General features: G+C 43.2%; 1 protein-coding gene and 1 pseudogene across 2 annotated transcripts in view; one reads left to right on the top strand and one right to left on the bottom strand.

The window, feature by feature from the left end:
* Snrk (SNF related kinase) overlaps nt 1–12,418 on the top strand; it is a 49,790-nt gene that overhangs the window by 13,542 nt on the left and 23,830 nt on the right. For both annotated transcript variants that reach the window (XR_003711392.1, XM_028767314.1), the window contains exons 2-3: nt 263–312; nt 5,969–6,663. Coding sequence is in view for 1 of the 2 variants with exons in the window: in XM_028767314.1 (XP_028623147.1) it covers nt 6,075–6,663 (589 nt within the window). In the remaining variant the exon portion in view is untranslated. The remainder of the gene's footprint in view (nt 1–262; nt 313–5,968; nt 6,664–12,418) is intronic.
* On the bottom strand, nt 5,513–5,648 carry LOC114621205 (annotated as a pseudogene).

The following is a 12,418-nucleotide window of genomic DNA, read 5'->3' as shown; positions in this document are numbered from 1 at the left end:
GCTGGGGCTGGGGCTGGGGCTGGGGCTGGGGCTGGGGCTGGGGCTGGACTTAGTGATAGAAAATTTGCCTAGCATGAGCAAAGCCCTGGTTTCAGTCACCAGCAGTGGAGGGGAGGGAAGTAGTAGTTAATAGAGGGGAGAAAGAGAATAGGAGGAGACAGGGTCTCCAAGGACAGATTTGCAGTTCTAGGTTTGTCTTGTCCTAGAATGTGTACTTTTACAAATAGAATACACTGAAATCATTTTCTGTGTTTTCCTTTAGGAGAAACAACAAATACTGGTAACAGAGTGACTTGGCATGCGGTTTGCAAGGTATGTCCTAGAGCCAGTACAGACTGACCTGCACCTCTCCCAGCCACCTCTCAACATTAGCATGTATGTGGCAGGATAGAGCCACTGAGATCCTCAGAGATGGAACAACAATTTATATACTGTGTGTGTGTGTCTGTGTGTGTGTGTGTGTATGTACATGCATGCAACATGCATGTGTGGAGGCCAAAAGTTATCATCAGTGTCTTCCTTGATCATTGTCCAGTTGATCCCACCCCCAGTTTGAACATGTATTTACCCTCTGTTCTACAGCTGTCCCTTGTGAAGGTCAGAGGATGATTTCTGGGCCTTGAAGATAGAGCTCAGGTTGTCAAGTGAAGACCTTCCCCTGAGCTGTCTCACTGGCTCTCTCCACCTCACTAAACCTGAAGCTCACTGATCTGGCTAGGCTAGCTGTGAGCATGAGCTAGGGACCCACCTGTCATTGTGCACCCCAACCCTGTGCTCCCTACCCCCGTTCTCCCCAGCTTTTGTACCTTAGGTTACAAATGTAGGTACTTGGATTGTTCTCAGGTCCTTCTGCTTATGTGGCCAACATTTTACCCACTGAGCCATTTTTTTAGCCCCAGACTTAACTTTAACAATCCCTAGATTGATTTATCTAATTTGATTTATTTGCCACTTTCCAGAATGCATCTAAACAGAAATACAGAGGAAAACAATAAAAATGAGCAAATGGCATAGTCAGTCCCAGGAAATCTGTTTTGAAGGTGAAAGTTGAATTTACAGAACTATGCAGCATACACTTAGGTAAGAACAGCTGAACACACAGAATTAATTGAGGATTGAGGTTAGACAGAGTCTCTGGCCTAATGTATATGAATTAAAGTTTCTTTAGGGAACCTGCCGTTCAAATGCAGAAATACTTTTCAATTTAGATTTCCCTGTTTATACTGGTCAATTACTTGCTCAGATGAACCAAGATAATACACAGTACAGAAGAAGTTGGTTCTTTCTGACACTTTTATTACATAGTAGTCTATTTTTTTTTGAAAAAATTATGGGGTTGTAGAAATGGCTCAGCAGTTAAGAGCACTGGCTTCTCTTTCAGAGATTTCTGAGTTCAAGTCCCAGCACCCACATGTTGGCTCACAGCCATCTCTAATGGGATCCAGGTGTACATGCAGATAGAGCACTTATACATAGAATATACTAATAAAAATATTCGTGTGTGTGTGTGTGTGTGTGTGTGTGTCTGTGTGTGTCTGTATCTGTGTCTATGTCTGTAATTGTGCTCCTGAGTACAGGTGCCCAGAAGGGATGTCAGATACCCTGGGACTGGAGTCCAGAAGGGATGTCATATACCCTGGGACTGAAGTCTAGAAGGGATGTCAGATACCCTGGGACTGAAGTCCAGAAGGGATGTCAGATACCCTGGGACTGAAGTCCAGAAGGGATGTCAGATACCCTGGGACTGGAGTCCAGAAGGGATGTCATATACCTTGGGACTGAAGTCTAGAAGGGATGTCAGATACCCTGGGACTGAAGTCTAGAAGGGATGTCAGATACCCTGGGACTGGAGTCCAGAAGAGGGTGTCAGATACCCTGGGACTGCAGTCCAGAAGGGATGTCAGATACCCTGGGACTGAAGTCTAGAAGGGATGTCAGATACCCTGGGACTGGAGTCCAGAAGAGGGTGTCAGATACCCTGGGACTGGAGTCCAGAAGGGATGTCAGATACCCTGGGACTGGAGTCCAGAAGGGATGTCAGATACCTTGGGACTGGAGTTAACCTTGGCTTTGGGAACTGAACCCAGGTCCTCTGCAAGAGCAGTAAGCACTCTTAACTGCTGAGCCACTTCTCAAGCTCCTATATGGTTTATTAATTAAAAATCTTAGTAAAACTGGACTCAAGTCAGTTTGTAGCAAAACAGCAGAACAGGTTGTCTTAAAGCATTGACAGGTGTCATGTGCCCTGGGGCTGACTCCAGCTTCTGCTAGCCTGTCGTGCAGCCTAGGCAAACTTACTTCATATCTCTCTGCCTCAGAATGGGCAGTTGTGAAAACTGGAATAGTGTAGTGTATTGCTGGATATGTGACATGTACAGTGCTCATTCAGAAGTCAGTGCTGAGTGTGATCACAGTGGCTTCTGAAGTATAGACATACTAGTGAAAATGCTATTGTTGGCCCATTTAAGTTTATTGTCTGCCAGTTTCTGAGGTAGCCCTAAGTAAGGTATTGCAGTAAGTTTTGAAGTAATGTTAATATGATAATGCATCACTTTCATAATTGCATCTTGACTCTTCCTCTATTAGACATCAAGTGTGGTGTTACTGGAGTGGTCAGATCTTCAGGAGCGGGCTGTGGAGGCTGAGGGCGTAGTTCAGTGGTGGATCTTGCCTAATGTGAGACTTGGGCTTGATCTCCAGTGTGGGCTCTCAAGGCTGACTTATACTGAAGTTTAGCTTTAACACCAGTCACATGTGTGCAGTTTCCTTGCCTTTAAGATGAGATAATCTGACCCCAGGAGCCTGTGATACAATATAGTCCCACCTTCATGAGTACCTGTGGTGAGATTTCAGTAGTTTGGGCTTTTCTTCTGATCTTTGAAATAACATGCTAACCCTTTAATGCAATGCTGCCCTAGTGCACTTCAGCTTTAGATGGAGGCTATGTATGCCTCCATCACTAAGCAGCACAGGTAGTGTGTTTGTTTCACCTAAGTAATGTGCGTGTGTGCATGCGTACATGTGTGGATGCATGCATGTGTGACAACCTGTCTGGGAGGTTACCATACTCCACTGGATTCTGGTACTCATTTCTAAAGTATTTGGTCAGTTTGTGAGATTTAAAGTACTATTTTAACTTGTATAATTTTATATATTTGTTTTTTCTGAGTTAACATTTATAAGAACATATTTCTGTCAGAAGTTTATATTATAAAGGATGAAATTTTTAAGTATGATAGGAAATTTGGCTTCTAAAACCAAAAAATCTGAGACTTAGCTGCTCTGTAAGAGTGAATGCTTATATACTCTGGGACAGAGAGCAGCCATGGCGGTTTATGAGTTAGAAAATCTCATAATGGCCATAAAGAGTGAGCAACCTCCAGCCAGAATGTTGAGTGCTTGCTGTGTCCAGGACTGCCTAATCCATGCTGTCAGGAAGCAGAGAGTTGCTTGGGAAATAAGTTTTATTTCAAATGTAGTAAGAGTTTTGATTATATATCCTCTTTGTGTCAGTATTGATTTAGATTTGGGGCAATGACAGAATGATCTTCAGGAACCTTTAGATATTCCCAGATTACTGGGCATCACTTGGAGATGCAGGAGAGGAGGTGAGAGAAGACTGTGCCAAAGGGGCCTTCCTATACCCTCCCAACTCTAACTAGTCTCTGGAGGATAGCAGATGGTTGCTGGGTTTCTGCCTATGTGCTGCTTCTCCATTTTTCCTTGTTTGTGAGTGTCACACTATGCATCTGAGTCCTGCTCATCTCCCCATCCTCTCATGTCTGCCTCTTCAACCTTACAACCTGACCCCCAAAATAAAACACACAAGTACACAAACAAATCAATGACAACAAAGCGTAGAAAACGTCTCACCATGGAAACTGTAGTATGCCACAGTGTGTCCTACAGTATGACCTTCTGTCCACACATCTTCACTTGCAAGTGTTCCTTGCGATGAATGAGTCATTGGTCTGGTTTGAGACCTTTGGCTTCTATGACACCATCAATATTGGATCCTCATCTGGACTCCTCCTTGTTTTACTGTTGCTGCTCTGTGTCATGGGGATCTTGCAGCTTTGGGTAGCACGGCTGGCCCTTTCCTGTGTCCCAGTAGTTTGCAGATGATAAGATTTTGGAGTGATAAGATTTTGGAGTGAGCCCATTCAGGGTCCTGTGCTTGGATGGTGGCTGAGCTACTTCAGCTAGGCTGCCCAATGCCACCAAAGTCAGTTCTGCTCTCATGCCCTTGGGGGCAGCTCCACTGTGCTGCCCAGTCAAGGTTTGGGGCCTACTCTACCAAGTACTCCAACCTGTGAGGGACTGGGTTATCTCTCCCACTCTCACACCCTTGATGCCGATTCATCTGTGCCTTTGCCATCAGGGCCAGTTCCGCTGTATTGCCCAGGTGAGGTGCAGGGTTGCCCAGGTGAGGTGCAGGATTGCCCAGGTGAGGTGCAGGGCCCATGAGTGCTGCAGCCTGTTAGGGGCATGGCTAGCTCTCCTGCTCTCAGTCTCAGGATCAGCTCTCCCAGCTACTGCTGGTGACTAGGAGGGGAAAGGGAGGGCATCAGCCCTATACCCATATCACCTCACACCAGACTAGTGGTACGGCCAGCTCTCCTGTACTCACCCACAGGGCCGGCTCACCCACACCCTTTCTACCAGGACCAGCAGCCCTACTGTGCTGTCCTGAATCCTACAGCTGATGAGGGGCAGGGATAGCTCTCCTGAGTTCATGACTTTATGGGCAGCTTTCCCAACTACCAAAGGGGTAGGAACACCACCTCTGCACCAGTGCCACCCCTAGCAAATGAGTGCCAGGGTCAGCTCTCCCACACTTAGGCCTTCATAGAGGTGGCTCACTCACACCTCTTCGCCAGGACTAGTTCCACTTTGCTTCCCAGGCAGGGCACAGGGTCTGCTCTCCCCAGTCCTGCTGCTGGCAAAAGAGATGGCACCAGCTCTCCAGGGCTCACTGTGTCCAACAAGGGGAGGGGCCAGTTATGCACAGCCCGTGGACATCCACATGAGCCTCGTGACCCTCGAAGGCTGTCTGGACCAGGGACAGCCCCATGTACTCCAGTATAATAGGAGTTATGGACATCGGCTTTGACCTCTGTTGCTGCGTAGTCATGGACTCAGACATGACCCTCAGTGGCAGGCAGCTCAGGCTGGGACCTGACCGTGCCCAGGTAGTGGGGCTGGCCACTCATACCAGGCTACTGCTCCTTTGCACCATCATGTCTCCAGTTCCATCTCTTCATCACATCCAAGCTGCTCCACTTCTCTTTCCTGTCTGTCCACTACACACTCAGGCATTGTGGTGGCTCCCACTGCAGGCTGGCCATACACCTCTGGGCCCCTAGGCAACGTCCTCCATTGTGCTGAGTGGCTTGGAGGCAAGAGGCTGTGTATGGTCCACCTGTGCCATGGGCTGGAGGGACTTGTGGTCTTCCTTGGGTCTCTGTCTTCCTGCTGTGCTGTGCTGTGCTGCCTGGATTTGATTTGATTGTTATATGTCCTAGGCATAAAACAGCTTTGGTTACCAAGCTACCTATCAAGCTAGGATGAAACAAAAGGCTGCCATCTGCCTTGCCCTTGACTGGTATAAGAACACCACCAACAAGGTGTCTGCCCATTGCTGGGCGTATCTCACCATAGTTTTAAAGTCTGATGGAATTTTACTTTTGGAAAATATCTGTCATTTAAACATAGCTTGTCAAACTTGTCAGTTACTTATTTCTGATACCCCTCTTCTCCACCCAAAAAATTGCTTCCAATGAGCTGATACTTTTTGTTTGTGAACTGTGGTACTTCTCAACTTATGTTTTGAATTGTAAACTCTAAGTATATAAATAGATTTTTAAATTATGTCCCTGACTCATTTTATATCTCAATTGACTTAAGGGTCTCAAAATAAATAAATAGAAAGAAAATCCGCAGGTTGATTGTCGCTCTTGTTTTACAGGTATCCATTATGATGTTGACAATGAAGGCCTTATTTCCAGCAGATATGCTCATATGAGAAGACTCACTTCAAGCACTTTAAGTGTTTTTCCCTCCGTTGAACCAGCATGGCAGGTTTCAAGCGAGGATATGATGGGAAAATTGCTGGATTATATGATCTGGATAAAACCTTGGGTCGAGGTCATTTCGCAGTGGTCAAACTTGCCAGGCATGTCTTTACAGGTGAGAAGGTGGCAGTGAAGGTCATTGACAAGACGAAGCTGGACACTCTAGCCACTGGCCACCTCTTCCAGGAAGTAAGGTGCATGAAGCTGGTGCAGCACCCCAACATTGTGCGTCTCTATGAAGTCATAGACACCCAGACCAAATTGTATCTCATTCTAGAACTCGGGGATGGAGGAGATATGTTTGATTACATAATGAAGCATGAGGAGGGTCTTAATGAAGACTTGGCCAAGAAGTACTTTGCTCAGATAGTTCATGCTATATCTTATTGCCATAAACTCCATGTGGTTCACAGAGACTTGAAACCAGAGAATGTAGTCTTTTTTGAAAAACAAGGTCTTGTGAAGTTGACAGACTTTGGCTTCAGCAACAAATTTCAGCCTGGGAAGAAGCTCACCACAAGCTGTGGATCTCTTGCCTACTCTGCTCCGGAAATCCTGCTTGGTGATGAGTATGACGCCCCTGCAGTAGGTAGGTAGTCTGCTGCTGCTGGTAGTTGGTTACGTTGGTTGAAAATAATTTCAAGGAGATTTTTTATTATATGTGTCTTAAGAAATTTGATTTCATGAATATCGTGTGTTCCTAAGCTGGCAGACGGGTTATTTCAAACTTATCAGGGAAAATGTCTAAGAGTATTTTTAAAACAAAGGTAACTAGAGTATTGTTGAAGAGAACCGTTCAGCTTTTTTTCTTAAAGTCTGAGTTCATTTCCTTCTATCTTCTTAGATTGTTTTCTGGCAGCAACTCTGGCTGTCCCTTCCTGCAAATGTCCTTTAACAATCTTGTCATGCCACATTGAAGTAGTAACATGACTATTACCCACTGTGTGAAGAATTAGAAACTGGACTCATGCTAATAGTGACCTTGACTAAGTAACTGACCACTCTGTTATTTCTTCCTCTGTAAGATGGACAGCTTTCCTGTGGCATTTTTTTTGCTTTTTCATTGTACAGATGGGAACTTTGCCCCATCACCATTGGAACAAAGGGCAGAATAGGAAGCTGCCATGCTACATGTCTGTATATGTGGGGCTGTTGATATGAGGCCCTTAGCATTCCCAGCTGCCCTTGCCTTCTCCCCCAGAATCCTTTGTACTCTCATCCAGAATTACCTGTCTATAGTGGAAGGGCTTGCTGTTTTTCAGGTTAGATTAGCTTTGTCCCCTTGGACCATATCAGTCGTGAAGGTCATACAAGAAATTGTTTTGACTTGAAAGGATTTGTGGAACTGAAGGTGCCATCAGCTTTAGATTTCATTTAATCTCAGAGAAACATATTCTGATGCACAGGACATCAGACTCCATAGACCAGAGTGTTGCTGTGTGAGCTACAGGCCCCCAGAGATGACCGAGAACAACACGCTGACATGCCGGTGACGATGCCATATCAAACACAGTTGAGACAGAGTTTGTTAGACTGTTGGGTTCTGGAAAAGAAGGGATGGTGGGTGGTCTCTGCCTTCAAAGATCACCTGGTCCACTCAGCCTTTTGTTAGAGTATTTGAGCCAGAGATTTTGGCGAGTGAAGCCATTTAAACCAGAAAATAAAGCCAGGTGACAGAACAAACATGGATGTAGATATGTAAGACAGGGTGAGGCAGAAAAGAACAGTAGTAGACACTGTTCTGCTTTCCACACGTGAAGTGAGACCAGCCACATGTTGTGAAAATCAGGAACAGTTGTGTAACTTAGATGACAGCTTGGCAATACCCTAGTAACAAAAGATGTACACATCATGTGATCAAGTAGCTTGAGTGTGTGTGTGTGTTCGTGTGTATGTGTGTGTATGCACACACATAAAGAACACAGAGCCTTGTGGATGCCCCAACCCACTAAAGAAGTGTGTTATATCACTGTTGAATAAATTCTTAATTTGGTAGGTTGCAGCGCATATGTCATCATGATGGATTTCTTCAAGTATGTGTAAGGACGAAAGCAAATTGGTTATGAGCACATATGATACAAATTTTATGTATGTTTAAGCACAGTGCAGTGGCCTGTGTTGATGGGTGGTGCATATGCTGTAAAATGAACACGAGGAGACTATTCCCAGAAAGTTCTGTGTTTCTGTTCTATTGGCATTTCTGCACTGATGCTCAGATATTTTCATCAGTGTTCTCTCCTCTTCCTCCCCCTCCCCTTCCCCCTCTTCCTCCTCTTCTTTTCCTCCTTCTTCCCCTCCCACGCCCTCCCCTCCCCTCCCTTCCCCTCCCCTCCCCTTTCCTTCCCTTCCCTTCCCTTCCTCCTCCTCCTTTTACATTGTCTATCGTAAGTATTTCATAATGAAACTTCAGAAAAGTTAAAAAGAACAAAAGTGTTTGGAGAACATTACCAAGCGGCAGGTACCACGTGTTGGTGTGCAGTGGTTTGAGTTATAGGTTATGGTTTTTCCTTTGTTATTTGATTTTATTTTAACTGACCCTATGTGATGTGACATGGATAAATACAAAATTGTTTCCACAAAAGAACCAACAGTCTTCTTTCTGTTAATATGCTGTTATGCCAAAGTTGGTGAGGTTTTGACAGAATGATCATAAGCAGACTGTGTCAGTGTTCTTTATGGTACTTGGCTCCCTTTGCCTTTAAGGCTTAGTTCTGTTGTCACTGTATTCTTTATTCTTCAGGAATCAGATTTTGGTTTCACTTATTAACTACATCTTGTTTTCTATGTGATTTTTTTCTTTCCCTGGTACTTTCTAGGCTCTTTGAGTTTCCTCTGTTCTTGTGTGGCATCTTGGAGATCTCTGTAGTGTCTTCATTCTGACATGAGCTTACTCAGTCTCTACCCATCCCAAGAATCTTACTGTGTGGGTATTGTTCTTGTCTGTGTTCATCTTTACTGTTTGGTTCTCTGTTGCACCTTAGAGCTGTTTAGAATGAGTTCTTTTAATTCAAAAGGCATGCATTTCACCTTTTAGCCTGTTGGTTTTTAATACTCATTATTTTTTAGTTCATTGAAGTTAATGAATATACATACCCAGTTGGGTTTTACTTTAGGAAGTATTTTTATACTTTTTTCTCAGTGGTTTGAATATAGTAATATTTACAGTGATGATTTGCATGTTCCCTATATGATTAAAGTGTTTGTGTTTTGGGTACATGAAGAGTTTTCTCCGTGAAGTTGGTCATTGTGTTATCTATTCCCCTGTAACATTAGTCTCTTCCGAAAGGAATGATAGTAGTTTCCACTCTGATCTGTGATTCTGTTATGATCTGCTTTTGCTTTGTATATGCTGTTTTTAAGTTGTGTAAAATATGATTTGTAAATTTATTTCCCATGGTGAGCTACACTTTTGCTAATAGAAAAGCAACTCATTTGTATCATTATTTAAGTACACTTCAGTTCTGCTGATTCATCTGCACTTTGGCTATCTCTGTTTAGGTTTGTTTCCTTTCAGTAATATATAGCTTTTATTTTTGCATCTAATCTGTGAGTCCATTTTAAGAAGGTAAGTTTAATATGTATTATTGCTGGACTATTTGAATTTGCTTGATTTTTAAAATTGCATTTTTATTTTATGTGCATTGATGTTTTGCCTGCATGTATGTCTGTAGGAGGTCATTGGATGCCCTAGAACTGGAGTTACAGGCAGTTTTGAGCTGCCATGTGGGTGCAGGTCCTCTAGAAGAGTAGCCAGTTCTCTTAACCACTGAGCCACTTCTCCACCCTACTTGATGTTTTAGTTTGTTCTCTTATGTTTCATCTTTCCCTGTTGTGTTAGATTATCCAGGTTTTTCTTTTCCAAGTTGTTTGTAAGATATGCAGTTTGTTTTCTTTTCATTGGCTTTTACTTTCAACATTTTTAATGGGGTTTTGAGATGTTTCCATTTGTTTAAGGGTATCTTTCACTTAATTTTACAAATGTCTTGACTTCCCTGTCCTTCACTTGGATTTTTTTTTTTTTTACATAATCTTTTTATGGAGGATTTGTGAATGGTACTTCATGTCTTTGTCTATCTAAAAATGTACTCACAATCATAGTTTGGTTGGATATAGAGACACATTCTATTAATTTTAAGTGTTTTCTGTCATTCTTTTGCTTGTAAAATGGTCACCTGGTATCTGGTATGAGACTGGTTTTGTTTCTTGTCACGTCACTAGTTCTGTGTTGCTGACCTGTGCTAGTTGTGCTTGTCTGTAAGCATTCCATTGGTGGGTTTGACTGGGGGTTTGTTTTTTTTCTGCTTTGTGACCTTGCTTCTGCTCACATTCACTTTCCCTGGGTTCCTCTTGTGACTCTGAGATTCTCCAGTAGCTTGCCTGTGCGGATATTGTCTGGGTGTTGTAGCCTCCTTCTAGAGGATAGACAAAAGCGATGTGGGATTTATGTTCTGAGTGGGAAGTCTTGACTTCTGGATAGGTTCAGTATCTCCACTAGATGCCATCTTCTTTTCTAAACCCACAGTCCATTTTTCCTGCCTGGAGCTGGTCTGCTAGGCCTAGATACAATTAGAAGGTAGAAAACTCAGAACATTCCTTCCTGTGTCCAGCGTAAGTCTAGAAAGAAGCACCATAGAAGGTCCTGTGAGCTGGGTTTGAGGAGTTGTCCTAAATTCCATCCTCTGTAGCCCCTTTTCTGCCAAGTCTAGGAACGCAGAGGTGGAGTGGGGGATGGGGACTGACTAGGTCACATTCTGGAGGCCATTGCTCCACTCTGCTCTGTGGGCTTCCAGACAGCTCTGTCAGCCAACTTCTTGTTGGAGAGGGAAGGAAATGATGGTGTGCATAAAAACTCTGGAATCTCTGGTTGCAGCCTTAGGGACACTGTGGAGAGATTGCACTGTGGCAGTGGACAGTGGGGTTCCCTGTGGAAGAACAGACAGAGGTATACTGGGACCTCTGTTGGCCATGGGGAGGAGGGTCATGGCTGCTAGGAATATGGGAATGGGTCTTCGCAGGGATTTCTGGGTATGTTTTTTGTTGTTTTTGTTTCCCAAAACAGTTCTAGGAAAGCACTTGAGTTTTCTTCCTTGTAGAAACTCGTAAGCTGTGAAAACTGTTGGGCTTCAGGTTTCTGGCTCTTCTACAGTACAGACCCTGACATTGCTTAGGACTTCTTGACTTCTCTAAGAGTTTAAAGTTTCAAGTTAAAATTAGATTTGGCATTGAGACTTTTTAAAATCTCTCTTGAGATTTGGAGTCTTCTGGGATATTACATTTTTTTTTGACCTGAAAACTATATTAGATGCTTTCTAATTTATAGACAAACATTTCAAAGATGAAATAGCCAGTGCCAGCATTAATTTGTTATGACCAGTTGAGGAATAAATAGAAATGAAATCTAAGTTAGTTTAAACATGGCCTCACACTAATATAATGCAAGTTTGGCTTTAGATTAAGCATATAGCTTAATGTTTGTATATACGTTCTGTATTGTGCATGTACACATTTTACAGATATGTAAAGATATTTGCATGTGTGTACTCTGTAGTATCTCTTATACTAATGGCTCTGCATTAGTGCTGATCGTCCTAAGTCATGAATGTGTATGCATGCATGTTAATTTACAAATGGTAGAGTTCTTCCGAAGTCTGTGCTCCATCCTGCATCCATGTACTGGCCTTGACATACTCTCAATAAACTGGGAATAGCCAGGAGCAATCTCATCCAGAGACCTGTGCATCATGGTCCTTTACTGTGAAGGCTCAATGCTTTGCTCCTGCCTCCAGAAACAAGGCAAGGATGTCTAATTGCTATTCCTAACAGTCCCCCAAAGCATACACAGTGGGAAAGAAGAAATAAAACTGCCTCTACTTATAATTGACATGGTTAACTACCTGGAAAATCTCAAGAAGTCTACAAAAAACTTACTAATAAATGAGTTCAGCTCATAGGACTTAAAATCAGAGAAAACACAAATGCGTTTCTGTAATAACAATGAATAAACACATGGAGGACAAATTTAAAACAATATTATTTGTAATGAAATAAATGGGAGAGTATATGGACATTTCTAACTGAAAGTGATGAAATGCTAACGTGGAAAATCAAAGACCTGAGATAATGCAGAGCACACCCATTTACTGACTGGTAGTACAGTGTAGATGTCACCCTGTCCCCAGAGATCAAGTCAGCATAGCCTCCAGCTGATGCCCATAGCTCCTTACACACAGAGATATCTAAAGTCTGTAGGAAAAGGCAGAGGACCTAGAATGAGTAAAGTTTAAAACTAAACCAAACAAACAAACAACCAAACAAAACCCACCACCAACAACCAATAACTAGGC

This window comes from Grammomys surdaster, unplaced genomic scaffold, assembly GCF_004785775.1.
Source record: "Grammomys surdaster isolate TR1022 unplaced genomic scaffold, NIH_TR_1.0 172, whole genome shotgun sequence".
NCBI lineage: Eukaryota > Metazoa > Chordata > Mammalia > Rodentia > Muridae > Grammomys > Grammomys surdaster.
Note: the sequence above shows the minus strand (reverse complement) of the source record. Positions and strands in the feature narration are given on the sequence as shown.